Raw genomic sequence first — 24922 nt, 5'->3', positions numbered from 1 at the left:
ATTAAAAACCTCTTCCAGATTTCAAATACCCTTGCCTCTCCTACAAAAGAATAACTCTACTCTGTATTTCATTTTCAGTAGAAAGTAATCATGGCAAATTAAAACAGGCAAAATGGAACCATATGCAGATGAAATATACTCATATTCCCTTGCTTTGGGTTTAAAATAATCAAGTATGTTGGTAAAAAGACTTGTATTGTTAATATGTGGAAGCAATGATTTAGTTCAAATATGTCTTCCAACGCTTTTGCGAAGACAAGATGCTCAATTTACTTTTCAATGCAATATAATACAGTTTCTAAATTTCACTGGAGTGAAGAGAAAACGAAACCAGATTAATTACGAAGGCAATGCCATATTTCACTGCAGTGCACAGAAGCACTTCATAGTCCACACAACCAATAAGGACAAAAAATTCTTTTTTTTAAAACATGTGAAGTCTTCAAAATGCAGGAGGGAGATCTGCTTTCTAGTCAGTAACCAGAGGGTGCTCTGCAAGTTGTAAAAGCCTATGAGAAAGTCCAAGTATGGAAAATTTTTCTCCCTTTCCACTTTAAGAAGGCTTGGTTTTCAAATTGAAAAGTTTCTATAATTTTATTTAATTTTTTTGAGACAGAGTCTCTGTTGCCTCAGGTAGAGTGTCATGGCATCATCATAGTTCACAGCAACCTCAAACTCTTGGGCTCAGGAGATCCTCCTGCCTCAATTTTTCTATTTTTAGTAGAGACTGGGTCTCACTCTTGCTCAGGCTGGTGTTAAACTCCTGAGTTCACACAATCCACCTGCCTTGGCCTCCCAGAGTGTCAGGATTACAGGTGTGAGCCATCAAGGCTGGCCTCTATAATTCCAATCACACTGCTCATTCTGAAAGGTAGTAGTAAGATGTGACGAAGGGAGATATGTCCCCCTTTCTCCTTGTATGAGTTGTGACTAGGCATTCAATGGCGGGGGAGGGGGGTGGGGGGAGCATTACGAAAATGAAAAAGAAAAGGCAAAATGAAACCATTTAAGTGAACTCTGCCTCACCATTTTGCCATATAAAAAGAAAATGGAAAAATTTCAGACAGAAACACTCATATTTCTACTTGCTTTCTACTCTTCCCCATCTAAAGAGCCCCAAAATACCTAACATTAAAGCTGGCTTTGAAAATGCAACTATTTAGGCTCGGCGCCTGTGGCTCAATCGGCTAGAGCGCCAGCCACATACACCTAAGGTGGTGGGTTCAAATCCCCAGCCCGGGCCCACCAAACAACAATGATGGCTGCAACCAAAAAGTGGCCGGCGCTGTGGCGGGCGCCTGTGGTCCCAGCTGCTTGGGAGGCTGAGGCGGGAGACTCGCTTGAGCCCAGAGTAGGTTGCTGTGAGCTGTGAGGCCATAGCACTCTACCCAAGGGGATAGCTTGAGGCTCTGTCTCAAAAAAAAAAAAAAAAAAAAAGAAAGAAAATGCAACTATTTAGATATTCTAACTATATTCTAGATATGCACATACAGGACAAGTTTAAAAGCTCTCTTTTATAATATTCAATGGCTGTGTTGGAATTTGTGTCTAAAATTCTGCAGAAAGATTAATAATTAATAACTCTTGATCACACTAATTACCTTAGAAGGTTTGTTGAAAAGACAGGCACCACCTCCACTATTCAGGAAGTCATGATACTCTTCAACATTACACTGGGTGAACTTTTTAGGAAGATAATAGCTATAAGAGAGAAGAAAATCCATAGCCCAATAAAACTTGTCTCCCTTATTTGTGAACCAGTTTTAAAATTAAACTTTGTTAAAACTGTATGTTATTCTTTAAAATCAAAGAATAAATTCCACTTATGTACAACATTGACATTCAATCTACATGAGTTTTAGCCAGTCAGTGTATTTCTAAATTCTTCATCTGGTGACTAATAGTGACTACGGGTTGTTCATTATTTGCATATACATTCAAAGGAAACACAAATGTACATACAGTACCTGCAATTTTAATCAAGGAGAGCCAGGAAAAATATATTTCATAAAGGGTCATTCCTGAATATTAAAACTGGGCTAGAATCCAAACTGAGGAGCATTCTCCAAAATAACTGCCCTGTAATCCACAAATGTGTTAGGTCGTGAAAGTCAAAGAAAGACTGAGGAACTGTTCTGTCTAGACTGAAGGAGGCAAGAAAGCATGAAAATGAAATGTGATACCTGATCCTGAACATTATACACTATAAATAGCATTACGGAAACACAGGGACAAGCTTGAAAGAAGGCTAAGAATCAGATGGTTTTACTGGCTGTACTGTGGTTATGTAAAAGAATACACTTGTTTCTAGAAAATGTACACTACTAAGGTGTTTAGGAATCATAGGGCACCAAGTTAGCAACTTTATGATTGAGGGATAAAAAGATTCTTTGCTGCTAATCTTGCAACTTTTCTTTGAGTTTGAGATTGTTTTAAAAAAAATGCCAATCAAGTCATCAAAGGTCAAAAGAAAAAATAAACTTGGTTAGAGAACAATTTTGCAAAATGCAGAAGAACCTTCAAAATAAGCACATTCTCAGAAATTTTTCCTGAAGAAATAATTTGCTATGTGCACAAAAATGTATGAGCCAAGATAATTATGATAGTACAATTAGTAATAGCCAATAACTTAAATGTTCAAAGTGAGAGAAGTTAACTGTTAATAAAATACTATACTATGTAATTATTAATAATCATGGTATTGACTCAAAAATGTAGATTATACATATTTGTTATGTAAAAAAGAGTAAGCAATTATATATCCAATAGAAACTGAATTTTATAAAACAATAATAAAAATGGAAAGAGGAAAAAAAAACAGCATAAAATACAACAGTATTTTAATATCAATCCATGGTTACCAGTGGAGAAAAAAGCAATAAAAATTTTATTTTCTACATTTTTCAAGAATGGTTTTACATTGAGCTTTGATAAAATGGAAAAAAACAATTCAGATAATAATGAGTAGTTTCTATAAAGTTTCTCCCACTAGCCTGCGAAGACTATGTCCACTTATATCCCTACTTCTTTCTCACACAGTGGTTAATATTCCCTGAATCAATTACTAGAATTTATGATTATTCACTCTAAACTCATTTTTGAAGCATTTCATGCCAAATTCTCCTTAGTAAAGGAAACATAGGCTTAAGTTGTCTGAACTATTTTAGGTCCTTTATTTTCTTTTCTACCAAACTTTATTCTTTATTTGAAAAGTTTCTTATTTGCTTTACTTATTTACATATTACTTATTTTTCTTTTCAATGCCTACACTCCAATGTCTTTATCACCTTCCCCTCTAATCCATCCTACGAATCTCTGCTAGAGTTATTAAATTTAAATTGGGCTTTCTTCAAGTTCCTTCTTTATTACTGGTCAAAATATAAGATGGTTCGTTACCATGAAAGTAAAAAATGACTAACTCTTATTGTAGAACCCTTAGGAGTCAAAGTCTCCTTTGGCTTCCTACAAAGGCCCTCAGGAGTCACAGCCCAGCCCAGCCTCCTACTCACAACTTGGGTGGGAGGGAGCTCAGTCTGTTCTCCAACACTTGGCAGTGAAGGTAAACTCAGTTCCCTGGAGGGAAGCTCTTTTTGTATATGAATAATTGAAATTTCTTTCCTTTATTTTGCCACATCTGACTTCCTGTAACTTCTGCACACAGTTCTGTGTTCCGAACTGTATTAAATCAGCCTTATTCCTTTGCCCTAACATAGCCCTTCAAATATATGAAGGCCAATAACACCTCTCCCCTGCTTCTGCCCCCACAACTTCTGTTTTGCAGACTAGCACATCTATTGTATTTGGTGAAAAAAATCTTAAATTTTATACTTTAAATAGGAGTGAAGGTGTTCATTTCGACCACGCTCTCCAACATTTAACAGTATAGAGGAACTTTAGAAATGGGAGGCTCCGAATGTACCCATGAAAATACATATCCATAATTACTGCTATTAGGTGATATTTGGCATAGATCAAATTTAGTGTTATATCAATAAATGTTTTATATAAAGTGCTTTTCCCTCACATGCATGCATTTAATATAAGAGTTCCAATAACCATAGCTATACATATGTAAGGGTAGCCATTTGCTTGGTACTATGCAGATTGTCTATAAAAATTTAACAATCAGAATAATCAAATATAATATATTAAGTAGTTTTTAAAAGACATTTAGTAATTACTGAAAAATTACAACTATAGAACAAGAACATTTACCATTTTCTCTTATTATTAAACAGAAAGTCCAAGGAATTTTTTTTTATTAAATCATACGGTAGCTATGTACAAGTCCAAGGATATTTTGAAAAATATTTTAAATACACATTTGCATATACATTCCCTCCATCATTATTTTCCTTATTGTATCATATCCTGCAAATTCAAAATTCAATTGTAATCAATAAATATTTATTGAAAATTGTATAGAAAGGATTGTAATACCAAGTCTGAAGTACAAATTAATATAATAATAATCCCTCAAATTACAGTGAGAGAAACTATAAGCACCTATATAAAATTATAATGCAGGGATCAAAAATTACAGAAAACCTTGGATAGTTAGAAATGTAGTTAGAGAAAAAGGAGAAAAGCACTCCTGATGAAGAAAATATATTGAGGAAATCAAAAGAAATCAGAAAGTTATGTTCAATTATAATGAGCAAATTTTTAAGAAGAAGCTGGAGGCTCAGTGCCCATAGCTCAGTGAGTAGAGTGCTGGCCACATACACCAAGGCTAACGGGTTCGAACCCAGCCCGGACCTGCTAAACAATAATGACAACTACAACCAAAAAATAGCCAGGCGTTGTGGCAGATGTCTATAGTCCCAGCTACTCAGGAGGCTAAGGCAAGAGAATCTCTTAAGGTCAAGAGTTTGAGGTTGCTGTGAGCTGTGATGCCACAGCACTTTACCCAGGGTGACAGCTTATGACTCTGTCTCAAAAAAAAAGCAGCAGCAGCAGCAGCTAGAAATCTATGTAGGGCTCAGTGCCTGTGGCTCAAGCAGCCAAGGCACCGGCCATGTACACCTGAGCTGGCAGGTTTGAATCCAGCCCGGGCCCGCCAAACAATAATGACAGCTGCAACCAAAAACTAGCCAGGTGTTGTGGTGGGCACCTGCAATCCCAGCTACTTGGGAGATGGAGGCAGGAGACTCGCTTGAGCCCAGGAGTTGGAGGTTGCTGTGAGCTGTGATGCCATGACCCTCTACCCAGGGCAACAGCTTGAGGCTCTGTCTCAAAAAAATAAAAATAAAAATAAAAATAATAAAATAGAAATCTATGTAGGTAGATAGAAAAAAAAAATCTATGTAGGTAGATAGAAAAAAAAAATCTATGTAGGTAGATAGAAAAAAAAATAAAATAGAAATCTATGGTTAGCAAACCAAAAAAGGTTTCCAAAGGTGGAAACTCATGCACAATTATGGTAAGCAAACCAATCAAGAATAGCAGGGGAAAACGAGATTGCAAATGTGGATAAAGAGATACTGATCGAAATTTTGAAATCAAATCAGCCTTATTAAAGGATGTAAGGAATTTGAACCTTATTCTTTTGACATTGAAAACTCACCAAAGTTCTGAACAGGCACATGGCATTTAAAGAACAAGAGCTACATATTAACAGGATACATAAATCTCATAGACACCACATTGATCACAAAATACAAATCACATGCAGTAAGATGCCTTTCATATAAATTGGAACCTTGCAAAGCAATGCTGTGTTTTACTCCAACACACAAAAAGTAAACATATAAAGAAAAACCTGTGATTTGAACCAAATTAAAGATGGCAGTTACCTTGGCTGGGGCTAAGGATCAATAGGGGAAAGCATGAGGAAGATTTACCCAGGTAGGGAGTATCTTAATTTCTCTAAGCTAGACAGCAGGAAATACAAGTGTTCACTATTTTATTCTTTATACCTTTGTAATGATGATGGATGTGGAGCTCCAAAGGGGAAAGAGAGAGACTACAAGTTACCTGAGTATGGAGTATTACTGTAATATTAATCATAATAACACTAAGGTTAAAGTAGGCCAGTAGGGGGAAGCTAGGAATAAAAGGATTGATTTTAAAATGCATTTAGACAGAATAAAAGATAAGAATTGATGTCTCATGGTATGTGAAGAGTAGGATGGTATGCAATGAAAACTGTTCTCTGCAGAGCAGACTGTATACTTCTCTTCCCAATGTGTTTACAGTGATAGCACATTGTGAAGCCCCAGGAACCAAAGCTTAAAATCAGTCACTGTGGGAGTATTTATACCACAGAAACCTGGGAAAGCTATAAATCCAGGCTGTTCTCTTATTTTTGTTCTTGAGCGTCAACTTACCAGCACACTATAACCAATTTAATTAGAACTGAAGGATATAAAAGAAAGGTAAGTCATCAAAACCAAAGTTGTTCCTCATTTTTAATATTTCCAGCCTAGATGTAAGGCTAAAGAAATCTCTGAGGTCTACTAAATTAATTAACATCAACTGTGTTTATAAATCAGAGACTGTTTCATGACAATATTTTATACACAGGACCATTAAGAATACTGATTTCTGATTTTCTCATAAATGCCTGTGGTGAGGTTCCATGAGCTAAGTTGTTGAGTGTCATATTCCTCAGACAACAGCACAGCAGGGAAAGAAAGACAAAGTTATTTTCAAATACAAGTGGCTCACCCGGTGTCTCCCATTATGCATCCAGACCACGTGTCCTCACATTTACACTCACCTAAGAAAACATGAATACACATGCCTTGTTATAAAGTGAACACAGAGGCATTAAAACAGTTTCTATTTTTAAAACACTGTCTTTACTTTGTTCCTTAAATACCCTTTAAAACCTAATACCTACTTTCTAATTCTCCTTACACTTGAACTTTTTATGCAATGCATAGTAACAAAAATATACTTTAACCCTATCAAGATTATATAAATTTTACTAAAAAAAATCTTCTGATATTTTAACCATATTTAAACCACTTAAAATGTCTTAAGTGAAAGACAATCAAATACCAATAAATAGTGAAGAACTTTATGCTACAATTATTAAGAATCTAGTTACATAGATGTTTATGGGAATTATTAATTTTTTTATATATTTTTTAAAGCTTCTGCACCAAAGCTTCCAGCAGAAGGCAGTATAGTAGATTGGCTAAACAGAAGGACCTTCGGAATCAGAAATATCTGGGTTTAAAACCTGGGCTTGCCACTGAGTATAAGGAATATCCTTGTAAGATCTAGTCACTTCACCTGTAAAATAAGACTAAAAATGAGTATCTTATAGGATTAAATGCACTTAATGCATTTTGAGGATTAAATGTATATCTATATGTAGATAATACTGGCAGTCAATCATCTGGCATATAATGGGCATTCTATAAATAGTAATAGTATTTCAAAAATCATACTTATAATATTATTAAAATAATAAAATAAATATGGTTATAATCAAATTTTTACTCTAAATACGTAGTATTTGACCATTCATAGTGAAGTAACTTTACCTACTTGGGAAAAGATATTCTTCACAGGTACTAAACTTAGCATATTTTATTAGGTCTGTATTTTACTAGCTTTTTATCAGGTATCATCCTAATAGGGAAGTTCTGCTTCTTTGGCCATACTTAGGAATGTTTTAAATAAACCACAATAAAACAGTATAACTGAAACCTATATGCCTAGGATTCTCCAGGAGACCATCTAAAATCATCAGACTAAGCTTATTTTGCCACTTGTGAGGTTAAATTCAAGTATGAATATATTATTATATGGCTTTTATTGTTATTGTTGTTGTTTTTGATTTGTTTTTCTTTTTTTGAAACAGGGTCTCCTTTGCCCAGGCTAGAGCTCAGTGGTATCTTTGTAGCTCACTGGAACCTCAAACTCTAGCACTCAAGCCATCCTCTTGCCTTAGCCTTCCAAAGCACTAGGATTACATACAGGCATCAGTTACTATATCCAGCTGCATCTTGTTTTGTTTTTTATTTCAGAGACAGGTCTCTAGTGTCACTCTGTCATCCAGGCTGGAGTGCAATGGCACAATCATAGCTCAATGGAGCCTTAGTTTTAGGCTCAAGGGATCCTCTACCCTCAGCCTCCCAAGTGGCTAGGGCTAGAGGTATACACCACCACATCTGGCTAACTTCTTTTAAGACAGTGTATTGCTATGTTGCTCAGTCAGGTATCAAAATCCTGGCTTCAAGTGATCCTGCCTTGACCTCCTTAGGATTACAGGCCTAAGCACATCTGGCCTTACATGGCTATTACATATGAAGAAATTTTCATCTATAATGCAAATATTCCATTGTAGTAAAGCACTTTTAAAGACAGCATTTTGTGCCCTGGCTCTTTATCTATTCTTACAGTATAAGGATATTATTATAATATAAGGATCTGAATCAAAGAATCTCCTCCAAAATATTTACAGATAGTCTATTTCAAATACAACTAAATACAAGTGCTAAAACTTACCACTTGCTAGCTTTCTTTTGTCTGAGATAATACCAATATTATGGGCTAATGACTGGGCAAGTGTAACTGCCATTAAATCAGTTTTCCCAAACTGAAAAACAAAAACAAAAAGAAAATATATGTAAATACAAATTGTTTCTTATGTACCATGGGCCAGAGAAAAATGTCACAAAATTTACTGAAAATAAGAAATTTCTAAACATTCTCTTTAGCAGAGGCTAAACATATTGTAGCTAGTGCTGAATGTGAAATTGTGAAGAAGTAGTAAGAAATAAATCCATGTTTGATTATACCTTGTAGGGAAGACTAGAAGCCAGTCAATCTTCAACTTTTAGGTTTAGTCACTTAAGTCTAATTCTGAGTCCAAATTTCACCAGTGACATTCCTGAAAATCTTAATTCTTTTTTTTTTTTGAGACAGAGCCTCAAGCTGTCCCCCTGGGTAGAGTGCCGTGGCATTACAGCTCACAGCAACCTCCAACTCCTGGGCTCAAGCGAGTCTCTTGCCTCTGCCTCCCAAGTAGCTGGGACCACAGGAGCCCGCCACAACGCCTGGCTATTTTTTGGTTGCAGCCGTCATTGTTGTTTGGCAGGTCCAGGCTGGGGATTCGAACCCACCACCTTAGGTGTACGTGGCTGGCGCCTTAGCCGGTTGAGCTATAGGCGCCAAGCCGAAAATCCTAATTCTTACCCATGATTAAAATGTTCTTCTAGTTAATTTGAAATAAAAATATATGTTCTTCTAGTTACTATGAAATAAAAATTATTTGGAACTTATTTATCTTTATGTGTTGACTTTTGTTCTTAAAATTCCCTCCAAATGAAACATAATATGGCTTCAAAAACAAATGGAATGAGTTACAAGAAGTAGTGATAATCTTTGGTCAATAAATATAAGAACTCAAAGTTCTTTTCTAATATGTAAACTTCCAAAGATTCAAGCATTTCTCTTTTAGATCACTTCCCATCAGGTTTAGCACCTTACAAGTGAAAGGAATCCTTTGAAAAACTCATTCTACTTCTTTCTCCCCAAATTTTTCAATTACTGGAAAGAAGAAAATATCCAATAATCATTCAAAGGTAACAGGGCCTTATTTTCAAGGAAGGTAAAAATTCTTTCTCTATAACCTGTAAATAGCTTAGTCTGGAAATTATCCTAAGTAGAACATGAACAGAATTGTCACATACTGTCTTCCATTATTTCCCCATCTGTCCTCTGGTGAGTTACAGTAAGTATGTTAATTGTTAATATAACAATTTAGTATCTGGAGTATGAGGAATACTGAGAAAATGAGCACTTAAATATTAGGAAAACATTTTCAGCCATCATACCACTTTGTATTGTACAGATGTTCACACCTACTTCATTCACGCCTCCTCCTTTCAGCAACGAGCATATCCCACCAATATAAGCTGCCCCGCTCCGGCTACTCTCAAATTGACTTCCCCTTTTAGAAAAGGAAATGGAAGATGCTTACTGCTCACAGTTCAAATATCACAGCACCTCTCATTAATTTACCACATTTACTTTCACAATGTACATAACATTTCTACAATCTATATTCATGAGGTAAGGGGAGAATGTGAAGATTGTTTCCATATACAACCAAAGAAAAAGGCTTCTGAGATAATTTTTCCCACTCAATTTAAATTGACGGGTACCTATCAGAAAGAATTGCTGATACGATATACTGTGAGAAAGATACAAAAATCACTTTGTGTCTATTTCTGCTAAAAATACATAACTTGAATCTCAGACATTCCCACAATGATGGGAAGTCTGGCCTACATTTTTCAATTGTGTTAAGCTCAAAATAGACAAAATCTGAGGAAATCTTTTAGATTAAGGAAGACTAAAGAAACACGATGATTAAATACAATGTATGATCCTCAACTGGATCCTGGATGGAGAGAAAATCAGCTATGAAAGACAGATGGTGAAATTTAATATGGGCTGTGAAGGACATGAAAGTATTGTGTTGATTTTAAATGTTCTGGTTTTGATAATTTACTATGGTTAAATCAGAGAATCCCGTTATTCTTAGAGAATACACATTGAAGTATTTATTAGTAAATGCCTAGTAAGTGTCTTCAACTTACCCTCAAAAGGTTTAGGGGAAAAAAAATGGAAAGATACATCAATGGATAGAAGAGAGGGAGGGAGAGGGGGAAGGAATCATAAAGCAAATTAGGGAATTTGTGAATAATTGATGAATCTTGATAAATGACAAATATAATTTCCTTGTAGTAGTCTTATAACTTTTCTCTAAATTTGAAGTTATATGAAAATAAGAAGTTACCCAAAATTATTTTTCATTTATATCTTCAATAGCTCTAACTCTAGACGAGAAGTTCTTTTTAATGCTACTGTATGTAAACTGCTATTTCCAATACATTATATGTTACCAAAAATAAAAGCACAGAAGAGTAAGAAAAGAATTAAAAGTAAATTCCAGAAATACTAAGCTCTTATATTAGAACCCAAAAGAGAGAGAACATTACATTTAAAAGAAGCAACTTTAGAGAATATAAATTGTCTGTTAAGAATATGCTATATGACTATTAGTAGTACTTTTTACTCAATAGATGCTTTGATTGAATCTCTTGAAAAATTAAAACAGGCATACAATAATAAAGTAACTCAAAATTAAATCTCTTAAATTTTCATGACAACCTCAAGCAATCTATTTTTTAAAACCTCTTCCAAATGTATCAGCCATATCAAATCCTAATTGTACAGCAGAAAGGATACATTTCAGTCACAAGTAACAGAACATTCAACATGGAATCAAAGAAAGTAATAAATTATTATAAAAGTTACGTACGAAAAAAGGTGAACTGCATCACTTTTCTCTTTGATAAAATCCCTCCTGTATTTCATAAATTCACGTAGGGTGATCAGTGGATTTTCAGATATGGCAAACTTGTTGTCAGCCGCCCAGGTTTCCATGGCAACCAATACTATCCTGGTCTTAAGTTGGTCTTTATATATCTAATATATTAAAAAAATAAACATATCAGCTGTACATGTGGTAAAATAAAATTATTTATGAACAAGAATTTAAAGCTCCTTTCATGGGAATTTCCTGAGGTAGGAAACATTACTGTTTTTAAGAGAGATGATTATTGTTCCAATTTCCCTTAAGTAACAGAACAAATTGTTTCAGAAGACCCAAGGAACACAGTAGAAACAAATGATCCTTTTTGACAAATACTTGCACCCTAATCAAGCCTCCCTAACATCCCTTTTCTGGCACCCTGTGAAAAGAATTCATAGGAAGGAATTTCAGGCAAATCTACAGATAACCTTGACTACTTCCTCTTCCCAGCCAGAGATCAAAGTCAACAAAGTTAATTACAAGGTCCCCAGGGACTTACAGGATAGCTTGGCTACAGTAAAACTTGGAGCAGCAAAAGTTTAAGGACCATATTATCCATTCTATTAACAATCAGGAGATCAAATTCCTCCAGGACAATATTGAATCAGGTTGATACTTACTACATCTGCCATGTTCACCACAGATTTTGCATAAGTATTAGTATATACAACGGAAAGCCGATGTTTTTTAAACTGAAAGCAAAAGAAAACAAGTGAAAGGCTTTCAAAGTTATCAGGAAATAATCATCTCAATAAAGATAACATGGCATAATTGAAAGGTTCCTAAAAATGTAAAAAATGTGCTTTCTGTAAATACATGCTTTCTTATTAAAAAATATCAAAGTTGAGACATCAATCTCTATCTGTTGCGTAGCTTGAGGGAAGGTTTTTTAAAGCTTGAGGCCTCCGTTTACTCATCAGTGAGATGAAGTAAAAAATACTCCATTCATTTCATAGGTATATGTTTATCAGGATTATTATTTAAAATGTTAAAACATATGAAATCTGTCTATGAACTGCAGGAAACACAAATCTAAGTAGGAGTATAGCCAGAAAAAGTAAATGTGAATACTGCTAAAACTATAAAAATTTACAAGTTCTATAAGACTTAACCTAAGATAAAGGTCACAAAGAGGCTAGATGTGGATCACATATATCTTTTGTTTGGCCTCTGGGTATTTAAAAAATCAGGAAATATAAACATTTCTGGCTTCACTTAAAACTGGCATCCCCACATGGTAATAACTGGCAAGTACTGAGAGGCAGCTGCTCCCTTTAGACACCATGTGCCTTCCCTTTTGCCACAGGCCTCATCCCTCCCTCTTGTCTCATAACTACCCAGCTCACTTCACTTATATTATCTGTCTACAGATGTCCACAGATATCTGAATTTGTGACTATCTAAGGATTCAAAATATATGCTTTTGCAACTTATTTTGTAAAAATCCTAAGGAACAGTAACACTCACTGGATTCAAACAGGTAGAAAGATAAAATTTAGACCCAGACTAACCAAGGAAGCAGCACTTAATCCTGACTGTATTGTTATTATTATTAGCAACAATAGAGATTGACATTATTTATTTGATTGTGTATAAACAAACATTTTCCCTTAAATAAATCATTCCAGGTAAATTAAAATGCACTTGTACATGAAACTGAATAAAATTCAGCAATGTGTACCACTGAACATTTTTAGTTTCAAACTGTGGTTACATGGAATAATTAACATCATAATTCACTGCGGTGCTATGAATGTAACCATACTGACTGCAACATGCCTGTGAATTTAATACGTGCACTATGGATTGAAATAATTTGACTCAGCAAGAAAAAAGTTTTGCTAAATTATTATCCTAAGAATCTTCACTCCTTAGCCATATAAATATTTCCAAATAGTTTTCTGCATGGCAAGAAAGAAAAAGAAAAATTGCTTTGTCACGTAATTGGTGCCTCACTGACTTTGTCAATATAAAATGAAAATGTCCACTTTTCTCAATTAAACATTGTCATTTTAGTAAGCAAAGATTCGATTTGCAGTACCTATATGAATCAAGCAAATTCAAGGAGTTACTACCATCATGAGTTACAGAAATATTTTTGGAGCCTCAAAAATCATTACTCGTTACCGCCACCTAAGAATGTTTCCTACTTGCAGGTTCTTGCTGGTTAACAAATACTGTCTGGTTACAGACAGTTAACAAATGTTAACAAATATGTCTGGTTACACAAATACTCTCTAGGTTAAAACTTGACAGGCTTCTTGTTTCTTCTAAATATATGTTTGCACCTACCAGTTTTATTCTAGTCATGAAAAAGTTAAGAAAACAAAAGCAAATCCTACCATGAGATGGTCATTCACAATCATCAGCTCGATGTATTTGGTTTCTTCTTCTACATTACGAGGGTATCGCCGAAGCTGTAAGGGAGCAAAGGAAACAGCGATTAAAAAGCCCTCTAAACAGGCTGTGAAAAACTAAAAAATACAGACAAAATCAACAACAAAAACATTCCCCTTTTTATTCCTTGTCCTTTAAAAAAAGAATTCCATCAATTTAGCTTTTGAGGTAAGGAAATGTAAATGTTTCAAAAAATTAAAGAAGTATAAAAAGTAGGATGAAAGTCTTCCTTTCACCTGTCTCCCCATCTACCCAGTTCCTGCTTCTTCCCTCACAATGGGTTCAGCACGTTACTAGTTTCTTTCAGAAATATTAAAATTTATGCATGTAAGATTAAATTAAGATTAAATATGAATACATACTTCATTTTGTACTTTCATTCATTTTACTCTTTTCTGCATCAAACTGTTTTCATTTAACAGTGTACCTTGGAAACAGTAATACAGAAAGAATATTCTTTGGGCCTTAACTTAAGGTCCTAAGGTACTCTGAGAGGGTTGAGGAGGTTGACACTTATATTCTTGAATCTCCAACCTGGATTTGAGATATGTCCTTCCTCCAGTATGGTTCAGGGGATCCCCCAAATAACATGAGGCTTTTTACTGGATAGCTTTGAGAACTTCCAGGCAGTCTTGGGTTATCTGTTACAGCTAGATCTCTATTCAACAACAAACACTTTCCACTTTCAAAATCACGACCAATGAATGAATATTATAGGCAAGAGCCACTAAGTGGCCATTGCCTTTGTTCTCTGCAGTAAGCCTAAAACACAATCTAAACAAAGTCTGTAAAATTAATAGTTGCCTTTATGTTGTGCTTCCATACATATTTTTCTTAGCAAATCTTTGGTTCACTTGCCCAAGGCACTTTTTGCGAGGAGGGTATACAATTAAACCTAAATCAATACATACAAGTTGTGAGTGCTGCATTTAAAACAAACAAACAAAAAAAAAGGTCCACATGAATTTTGTCTCATTCTGCTCCTAAACTTTAAAACTTTTCAAAAAAAATCTTAAAAACAAGAAATTGATTAATAACACTAAATTGCATCCAATGACAAGAGTCTTTTAAAAAAAGGGGTGGTGTTTTAAAATGATAGGATCTGCTTTGATCATTATGGGAGACACTGTACTAGTATATTAAGTTACTACAGTAAACTTTCCAACAAGTCTCAATATTGTCGTAATGTCATAAAGCAGCCATATTAGCCTTACACTTTTACAACATCTCAGTGCGTGTATCCACAGCTGTCTCGAAAAAAAAGGCAAGGATGTATCTGCATAGCAAATGCCTGGATGTCGAGATATTTATGAAGAATTTCAAAGAACACATCAAAAGAATATTACCCTATTCTCTCCGTTAAAAATTCACACAAATGTTTCTAATTAAATCCTGACTGTATTTTTATCTAACTGGGCTTCAAGATGTATGTCTCTGTCTTTATATGTGTGTATGTTCACAACACATATTAAGTTCATGGCAGAGACTTATGGAACACATGGGCTTCTGAGAGGCAATATATAAAGCATACATGGTTATAAGCACTTCTCTGAAACCAGACTTCCAAGGTCAGAATCCCAGCTCCGCCACTGGGTTGCTCTGTGAGACCATGGGCAAGTTTTGCAAGCTTCATCAGCTTTGTAACCCTTATTAGTAAAATGCAAATAAGATAGGTTGAGTACCCCAATCAGAAAATCCCAAATCCAAAATTCCCCTCAATCTAAAACTCTTTGCATGCCAAAATGATGCTCAACGATGTTGAATGTTCATTGTAACATTTTGGATTCTGGCATTAGGGATAATTAATCTATAAGTATAATGCAAATGTTACTAAGTCCAAAAAAATTCAAAGTCCCAAACACTGTAATAATACCTTCCTCATAAGATTTTTAGGAGGACTAAATGTTTTAATACAGTTTAGGGTAAATATTCAATACAATTTAGCAATTATTCACAATAAAAATATGTCTGAAATTTTATTTCAAAGTAATAAAAAGAAGACACATGGTTCCTTCAACTGCTTAATCTTACTAGAGATCTATTTCCTTCATCCTGTGTGTTTTGGGTTTTATGCCTCTACCCCAATGCAAACAAATCAATGCTAGGAGTGATAACATCTTAATCCTGACGCCCAGAGCTCTTACTTTGTCTAAAGAATTTACCAACCCTATGACTGTGGGTAAGTCACTGTCATAGGTCAGAGCTATCATTTTTCTGTGACAGAAAAATAAGAGTAAAGTATTATTCTCAATAATACTTGTAAAGAAGGAAGCTACTTCATTTGATTTAAAGCATGGTATAAACAGTTGTTTTTATTACTATGTATTACCCAGTCCACTATCTGGTTGAATAATCATAAAACTATGTTTTAGTTTTATGTCATGGACTCCAAAGTAGACCAAGTGAGACAGTAGTGTGTTGTGGCCTAAAAACATGACATAGTCATTCATGAGGCACTGTTTTCAAGGGGATAAAGACAAGGAATGATATGTCCCTTACAAGACTCGATGATGCAGTGCATATCTGGGCAAGGAAAGAGGCCTGTGGTGGAAAGAACCTGAGATGCCACAAGCTGGGGCCTCATAATCCACAATAGGATGGGGAGGCATGTTATTCTATAATCTTCAATCCTTTTGAGTCTATGAAATAATAAGGCCCCGTTCCTAATGCTCCTAACCAACCTGCTGCCCTTTCTGCTTCCCATACCCTGACAAAAGCCTGAAACAGTACTCGTCCTCTCACAGAGACTTAAAGCAGATCCATGTGTCCAGCAGTTACCAAGTGTTTTAAATGTCACAACAAATACCTGTGAACACATACCTGTCGCTTACTCCTTTTTGGTCTTGGCTTCAAAATGAATTTTGGTGAAGTGATGTTTACTTGTTGGAATTCTAAAAGGAAATTTAATTTAAATTAATTTAACTTGTGCCAGATTTTTTTAATACAGAGCAATCAAATTTTTACTCACTGTTTCTTCTTACGAATTTTATCCCATCTAATGTTGTACCTAATGTTTAAACTGAACATTAATCTAAGTAACTATATCATATTAATAAACATATGATGATTAATTCATAAAGTCTCAAACTGTATTTCTGATCTAGCTTATCTCAATTCATATTTCTGCTTTAAGTTCCATAACATTCTTTATCAAGAATCTCCTAAATGGCCAACTTGACCTTCACTTTCATTACTAACATTATAGAGGCAGTGAGAAGCAAGTAGAATAAATAATCACACATTTACAAGTTCATGATTAGAAATGATTATAGGGCACTAAAATTTTGAGTTATAAGTTAATAAGTTATTAACTTATTTCCAATTAGTTGTCCCATAACCAAATTTATCTCAGGCTTTGTCTGCTCTTAGAATCAGGTGTAAAAATCCAAACTCCACCTAACTTGTGTGTCAGAATAACACATCAACCACTTATGCATATAGATTCATCTTTGGATTTCAGATTAGATAATGGAAGACCTTCCTAAAAACTGAAAGAAAAACTATAAACATTTCCGTGTGGTGCAAATTTCCTGAAACTTTGGTTGATTGAACAGCATAAAGGAGTCTGACATGTAGCTTCCTGTGGGAGTAATGCTACACAGCACTAAAGACGAACCATTATCAGTATTCTTACAATTTATATAAATTGAAAAGTGCTCTGGAATTACACCACTGTCCCAGAATGTGAGAAAATGTATTTGCTTTTCACATGAATGTTTTATTATCTTAATAGGAAAAAAATCACTCTAGATTACCAACCTGTGCAATTTCAAAAAATTATGAAAGATTTGGCAATATATAAAAATATACCATAAGCAAGTGGGCTTCATCAAAGAATACAAACTAATACAAATAATTCATATTTATGCAAGTTGCCGGTTTAATAGATTCAAGAAGATCATTATAGGACAATCTCAATAGATGCATAAAATACATTTGATCAAATTCAAGGCCTATTTTTGATTTTTTAAATCTTAGAAAACTAGAATAACAGGCTGTTAACACTACTCAGCTGCAAACATGTGCTCCTTTCATGGACTAGGAAGGGTAGGCAGAACCAAGGGCAGAGAGGGTGGCGCCAAGAGTCATGGATAATTATTTCCAGACCTTAAAACAAATCAAGGAAGAGTTTGCATTTGTCTAGCAAAATTTCAGAATTGCTATTGTCAGTGTGTTCTTTGTTCCTCCAAGTTCCCTCTTTTTGAAAGGGAGTATCTGTTGCTTTTATCCTCTTATTGGTCCATTAGTGAATAGTGAGGGGAAGTGGAGCAGATAACTTGGTTTTTAGTTTTACATATCAAAGGATGGAGAGGAACTACACCCAAAGACCCACTTCTACACCCAGACCTGATTTACATAATGAGATTCTGGGTTATGAGCAAATGTTATAAGGAGATGAAACTCTTACAACCTTGGGAGGGAATGAATGTATTTTGTATGTGGGAAGGACAGGAGTCAGTGGGAGTCAGACTACTGTGCAGGCTCAGTGATGCCTCCAATTACTTCACCTCCTGGGACTGGTGCCCTTGTGTAATGCCCCCTGCCTGAGTGTGGAGGAAACCTGTTTCTTTAACCAACAGAATATAGCTAAGGTGATGGAACAACACTTCCAAGACAACATTATATAAAATTATAACCCATCTTGCTAGAGACCCTCTTCCTTATTGGCTTTTCTGACAGAAGTATCTATGTTATGAGCTACCCTATCATATGGATAGACCTATGTGGCAAAAGATAGAGGGCAACCAACAGCCAGAAAAAGAAAATCAGTCCAGGGAATGAAAAGCACTGAATTCTGCCAACAACTACTGTAGATCTTGCCACAGCTGAGCCCTAGCTAACACCTCAATTGCTGCCAAAGTGAGAATCTGAGGCAGAGAACCAACCCATCTAAGCCATACCTGGACTCCTGAGCCACAGAAACTGTGATATAATAAATGAGTATTGTCTTAAGATGCTACTTTGTGGTCATTTGTTACTCAATAACAAACAACTAATACAATGCAGTTGTATAATCCCATCTCCCTGAGAGAGGGCTGGACCTTATGACTCATTTCCAATAAACATTATAGAGCACAAATGATGACATGTCATTTTTGAGATTAGGTTGACAAAGAGACTATGGTTTCCATCTTAGGCATCCTCTCTCATTTAAAAAAAAAAAAGGCAAGATCTAACTATAAGTAGTTTTCAAGAGAGTACCTTATGTGTAAAATATGGAAGAAAATATACATTACAAACATTAATCATAAGAAAACTATGAAGGAGGCTCAGTGCCTATGGCTCAACAGGTAGGGTGCCAGCCACATACAAGGGAGCTGGCGGGTTTGAACCCAGCCCAGGCCTGCCAAACAACAATGACAACTACAACCAAAAAAGAGCCAGGCATTGTGGTGGGCACCTGTAGTCCCAGCTCCTTGGGAGGCTGAAGCAAAAGAATCGCTTAAGCCCAGGAGTTTGAGGTTGCTGTGAGCTGTGACGCCAGGACACTCTACCGATGGCAACAAAGTGAGACACTGTCTATAAAAAAAAAAAAGAGAAAAGAAAACTATGAAGGAAATAGTAATATAAAACAATGTAATTTTGGAGCAATAAATATAATTAGGGGAAAAGAGCACTATTTTATAATGATAAAAGGATTAATCACCCCATCAAAAGACATAACACCCTCTTCCCTTGCTCTCTCTCTCCTAGAACAAGCCATCTGCCTTATTCTGGGGGTGTAGGAGGCAGGCAGCCCTATGGATAGGCCCATGTGGTGAGGTACTGGGGCCTTCCAACAACTGTACAAGCAAGCTTAGAAGCAAATCTTTCCCACTTGAACCTTCAGATGAGATTAAAGTCCCAGATACCTTGAGCTAGAGGTACCCAGCTAAACCAAACCCAGGTTCCTAACTCTCAGAAACTGTGATGTCATAAATGTTATGGAGTAATTTGTTACACAGCAATAGATAACTAATACAACCTCTACACTAAAAATGACCAAACACTGAGAGAAATTTAAAAAGTCCTAAATAAATGAGGAGATATGCTATGTTCATCAACTGGAAAACTCAGTACAGATGTCTCTTTCCCCCTAATTAATCTATACATTCAATGCAATTCTAATCAAAATCCCAGAAGAATTGTAGAGGTTTGTTACAAAATGTGGATGGAAATGCAAAGGACCTAGAATAGCTGAAACAAATTTGAAAAAAGATGGAGAATTTATGTTGTCTGATTTCAAAACATCTTATAAGCAAAAAAGCATGAGAATGGCAGCTAATTAGAGTCAGGGAAGAGACCCATGTTAATACTGTTTGACAAAGATTTCAAACAACTCAGTGATAAAAGGAAATGAAATACTTTTTAATAAATGACGTTAAATTAGACATCCTCACACAAAATAGTAAGATAAAAGAAAACGCGACCCCTACCTTTATACCATGTACAAAAAGTAATCTGAAGGGGAACACAGATCCAAACATAAAAAACAAAACCATAAAGCTTTTAGAAGAAAACATTGGAGAATATTCTTGCAACTTGGGGCAAGCAATTATTTCTTAGGACACATAAAGCAATAATCATCAAAACTGATCGCAGACTTCACCAAAATGACAATGCCTGCACATTACAAGACACCATCAGGTAAGTAAATGAGCCAAAGACCAGGAAAATATTCACAAGGCATATCTGATAAGGCCTTATACCCAGAATGTGTATGTACTACTACCTACACCTCAATAACAAAAAACAAACATTCTGATTAAGTGCCAACAGCATATATTACACATCATTAGCCATATGAAAGATGCAAATTTAAACCAATGTGAGACAGCACAACACACAGCAGGAGAGCTGAAATTAACAGCTGATGTTAGTCAAAATGTGGCACAATTAAAACTCCCGTACAGTGCCTAGGACAGCATCAAATATAACCATTTTGGGAAAAAGTTCAGCAATTCCTCATAACACAATGGGTCTCAAAATGTGAGTCCTGCACCAGCAGCATCAACATCACCCCCTGGGACTTGGTGGAAATGCAAATTCTCAAAACTAACCCATGATGTACTGAATTAAAAACTCTTGGGCTGGGGCCAGCAATCTGTGGTTGGCAGCCCTCCAGCTGATTCTGATGCATGGCCAAGTCTGTGAACACTTTTTTACAGTTAAACATATACCTACCCTACGGCATAGCAATGTCATTCCCATGTATTTACCAGGAAAACGAAAATAGGTGCCCCCTCAAGACTTGTGTGAGAATGTTCATGGTTGCTTCATTCATAACAGCCGAAAGTTGGAAACAACCCAAATGTCCATCAACAGAATGGATAAAAAACCACGGAGTACTCATACAACAGAATACATGTATACTCAGTAACTGCTACTGTGGAAAACATAAATCTCACAGGAATTTGCTAAGCAAAAGAAGCTAGACATACTACACGATGCCATCTTCATAAAATTCCCCAACAGATAAAACTCTATAGGAAAAAACAAGTCAGATAACGGGTTGCAGAGGTGGGAGACAATAACTGGGAAGGTACACAGGAAGTCACTATGGTAATGGAAATGCTCTATATCTCAAGAGAAGTGTACACATGTCAAAATTCATTTCGTAGTACACAAGAGTTATATGTTTCATTACATACAATTTTTTTAAAAACTGGGTGCTAAGGGATTCATGGGAAATAAGATTTTCCCAAAATCTGTTCTTAGAATCACTACTCCTGGCTCGGCACCTGTGGCTCAAGCGGCTAAGGCGCCAGCTACATACACCTAAGGTGGCGGGTTCGAATCCCCAGCCCGGGCCCGCCAAACAACAATGATGGCTACCAAAAAATGGCTGGGTGCTGTGGCGGGTGCCTGTAGTCCCAGCTACTTGGGAGGCTGAGGCAGGAAACTCACTTGAGCCCAGGAGTTGGAGGTTGCTGTGAGCATGATGCCATGGCACTCCACCTGGGGGATAGCTTGAGGCTCAGTCTCAAAAAAAAAAAAAAAAATCACTAGTCCTGAGAAATGTGCCACATAAAACAAAAGGTTCTACAGTCAAACTAGTTTGAGGAATTTCTGGGAAATACGTAACCTGCAAGATAATGATGTGAATATTGCATAATCCAGTCAAACTTTTTTTATCCTAAGATCAATAAGCTTACTTCTGAGGACTAATTTCATAAAAATTACCTTTTATTTGTCTACTTATTTGATATTTGTCTATTTCTTACTTTTTCTTCTAATTTATCCAGGTAAATCATAAATAATATTGGGTGACAAGCACCACCTTAACAAAGTGGCAGTGCCAATTTCTCTTTAGAAACTAGTTGAGACAGACCTAAATTTTCAATGAAAATGTCTAAAAATCCTTGTAGATTTTACAATGATTTGTAAGCAGCAAAACTGCCAAGTCATCTTTAAAGGTTCTGCTGAAAAGGAATCCCGAAAAGTCTTGAAAAAAATTATGAGGTTATGCAATAGCAAGTCCTGAAGAGGATCCAATCAAGTCCAGAGAAGGATCTTTATTACTTTAAATATTAACTAATGTTGACTGCTTCCAGTAATACCTATTAAATTGTGGCTTTATTCCTAGGCAGCTAGTCATGATTTATTTTCTTCCCATAATAGGGATTGTAAAAGTTTTCATAAGGGCACTGAAGGAACCGTCTAAAAGGTCTGTGTAAAGTAAAAGCACCAATATGCCCATTTGCAGATTTTTCAAAATAGTGAATTCTGTAAAATCTTCTATCCCTTTGGCAGCAAGAGAGAAAGGGAGAGGTATTATTTCTCTTTAGGGGAACTGCGGGAGAACAACAATGTGATAAACTTATTTCAGACAAGAAAGAACATTAGAAAACATTTATTGCATTTTCTGATGAAGAAATGAGGTAAACTTCTATGGGATTTTCTTTTTTTTTTTTTTTGAGACGGAGCCTCAAGCTATTCCCCAGGGGAGAGTGCCATGGCATCACAGCTCACAGCAACCTCCAACTCCTGGGCTCAAGAGAGTCTCCTGCCTCAGCTTCCCAAGTAGCTGGGACCACAGGCGCCAGCCACAGTGCTGGCCATTTTTTGGTTGCAGCCATCATTGTTGCTTGGCAGGCCTGGGCTGGGGATTCGAACCCGCCACCTTAGGTGTATGTGGCTGGCACCTTAGCCGATTAAGCCACAGGCGCCGAGCCTTCTATGGGATTTTCTAAGCAGTAGTTCAGGATTTGCTCTCAGGCTGGAAATTGTCCCATTGCCCTTTGTGCCTCTCTCCCAGACTGTATCTTCACAGTTTTATAATCTAAAACTCAACTTTGTCCCTTACTGCCTGTGGGACACTGGAAAAGATAAACTAGCAGAGTTTCTGTTTCCCCATCTACAAAATGGAAATAATATCAATCTTACAGAGCTGCTGCAAAGATTAAAATGAGATTCAAAGTTAGAACAATCAAGGCTCACTAAACAGGGAAGGAAGCATCTCCACACAGATATTTAGAGCATACCCTATCTTCAAAAAGAGAAAATGAGTAAGTCCAGTAAAGCCAGAGGCAAATGCACCCCGGGTCTTCACTGCCCCACTAAGAAGCCCAAGTATTAGTGCACTACTCTTCCTGTCATGTGAAGACTTGGATGCAGCTCTCAAATCAGTGTGGCCATATAAACTGACCCATAAATATACACGAGAAGAAAGGACTAATTTCACAAATAGCAATATTAATAATAATAGTTAATCTAGAATAGTTCTCTCTCTCTTTTTTTTTTTTTTTTTTTTGCGACAGAGCCTCAAGCTATCCCCCTGGGTAGAGTGCCATGGCATCACACTCACAGCAACCTCCAACTCCTGGGCTCAAGCGAGTCTCCTGCCATAGCCTCCCAAGTAGCTGGGACTACAGGCGCTCGCCACAACGCCTGGCCATTTTTTGGTTGCAGCCATCATTGTTGTTTGGCGGGCCCGGGCTGGGGATTCGAACCCGCCACCTTAGGTGTATGTGGCTGGCGCCTTAGCCGCTTGAGCCACAGGTGCCGAGCCGAATAGTTCTCTCTTAAAATGATGAAGCTGAAAAGAGATAAGCAAACAATAAATGGGAAAATGAGTTCATCCCAATCTTTATACAACTAGTACTTCATCAAGAGTGAATTTTTAGGGTGGCGCCTGTGGCTCAAGGTGTAGGGCACCAGCCCCATATGCCGAGGGTGGCGGATTCAAACCCTGTCCCAGACAAAAAATGAAAAAAAAAAAAAGAGTGAAATTTTTACATATTTTATTTATACAGACTCTAACACTGCTTCTCTTAGTATCTTACTTTAGTCTTAAAAAATCTATTACAGCTTTCTTCAGTGTGCTTAAGCCACATCTTTGCAAACTCATCCCCCTATAAATATGATGTCAGTTTGCATTTTATTCTTCCTCTTGATGTGACCTGGCTATCCCTCTAAAATTGCCACAAGCAGATGTGGGCTAATAATATTCCATACACAGATTAGTTCTAAAGCACTAAATGAATTACTGAAGTTGTCCTTTAAAGAGAAGTCACTATATGAACATCATACCAGATGGAAGATCATCCAAGGGAAATTCAAACAGTCTGGATTTGTAAACCGAATGAAAATGGAAATCCTCCTGAAATGACATAAGCAACAGGGATTAAGCTTGTACAACCAGAAATCTCCAGCCTCAGGCAATCATAGCAGGAGACCCTTAAAGGAACTGTAGCTTTGCATTCTCCTGGGTTCAGACAGGCGATGAGCCAGGGCGAAACCCCTCCTACTCACTCCAGTATTCTCCCAGCACCAGAGCAAAATCCAATTAGAAGTAAAATGCCTTCACAGACAGAGCAGCCAAAGCCTGCAGTAATGGAAAATAAATGAATGGATCTATTCCCCCAAGGAGAAGTAAGACATCTTAGAAAATGGGTTAATGTTTACCACAAGGGGTGCCTTTTCATAGTTTCCTGCCCCCTTTTAAAAGTCAGATAGCTTTGGTGGGCAAAAATCATAGTACAAACAATCTTCCTGATACTGGGAAACAGGATGTCTGATAGAAGCAGATGCCCAAGGTGGACACTGCTCCAAAATTCAAGTATCATACAAAGTTGTATTTAAAAGAAAGAGATAAAAAGTCATATTTTTCTTCAAAGAAATATTAATAAGCATTTAAATATAATTTCATCAGATGGCGCCTGTGGCTCAAAAAAGTAGGGGACCAGCCCCATATGCTGGAGG

At 36.3% G+C, this 24922-nt stretch overlaps 1 protein-coding gene across 3 annotated transcripts in view; it reads right to left on the bottom strand.

Moving 5' to 3' along the window:
- ADAM22 (ADAM metallopeptidase domain 22) overlaps positions 1-24922 on the bottom strand; it is a 255911-nt gene that overhangs the window by 59588 nt on the left and 171401 nt on the right. For all 3 annotated transcript variants that reach the window (XM_003782646.3, XM_003782645.3, XM_003782647.3), the window contains exons 7-15: positions 24251-24320; positions 16559-16629; positions 13684-13758; positions 11962-12033; positions 11288-11454; positions 9826-9910; positions 8464-8554; positions 6670-6721; positions 1602-1701 (exon numbers count right to left, since the gene is read on the bottom strand). In XM_003782646.3, coding sequence (XP_003782694.1) covers positions 1602-1701; positions 6670-6721; positions 8464-8554; positions 9826-9910; positions 11288-11454; positions 11962-12033; positions 13684-13758; positions 16559-16629; positions 24251-24320 — 783 coding nt within the window. The remainder of the gene's footprint in view (positions 1-1601; positions 1702-6669; positions 6722-8463; positions 8555-9825; positions 9911-11287; positions 11455-11961; positions 12034-13683; positions 13759-16558; positions 16630-24250; positions 24321-24922) is intronic.

The sequence above is a fragment of the Otolemur garnettii genome, unplaced genomic scaffold, assembly GCF_000181295.1.
Source record: "Otolemur garnettii isolate 467f Iridium unplaced genomic scaffold, OtoGar3 scaffold00005, whole genome shotgun sequence".
Lineage (NCBI taxonomy): Eukaryota > Metazoa > Chordata > Mammalia > Primates > Galagidae > Otolemur > Otolemur garnettii.
This window is presented reverse-complemented; position numbering and strand designations above follow the sequence as displayed.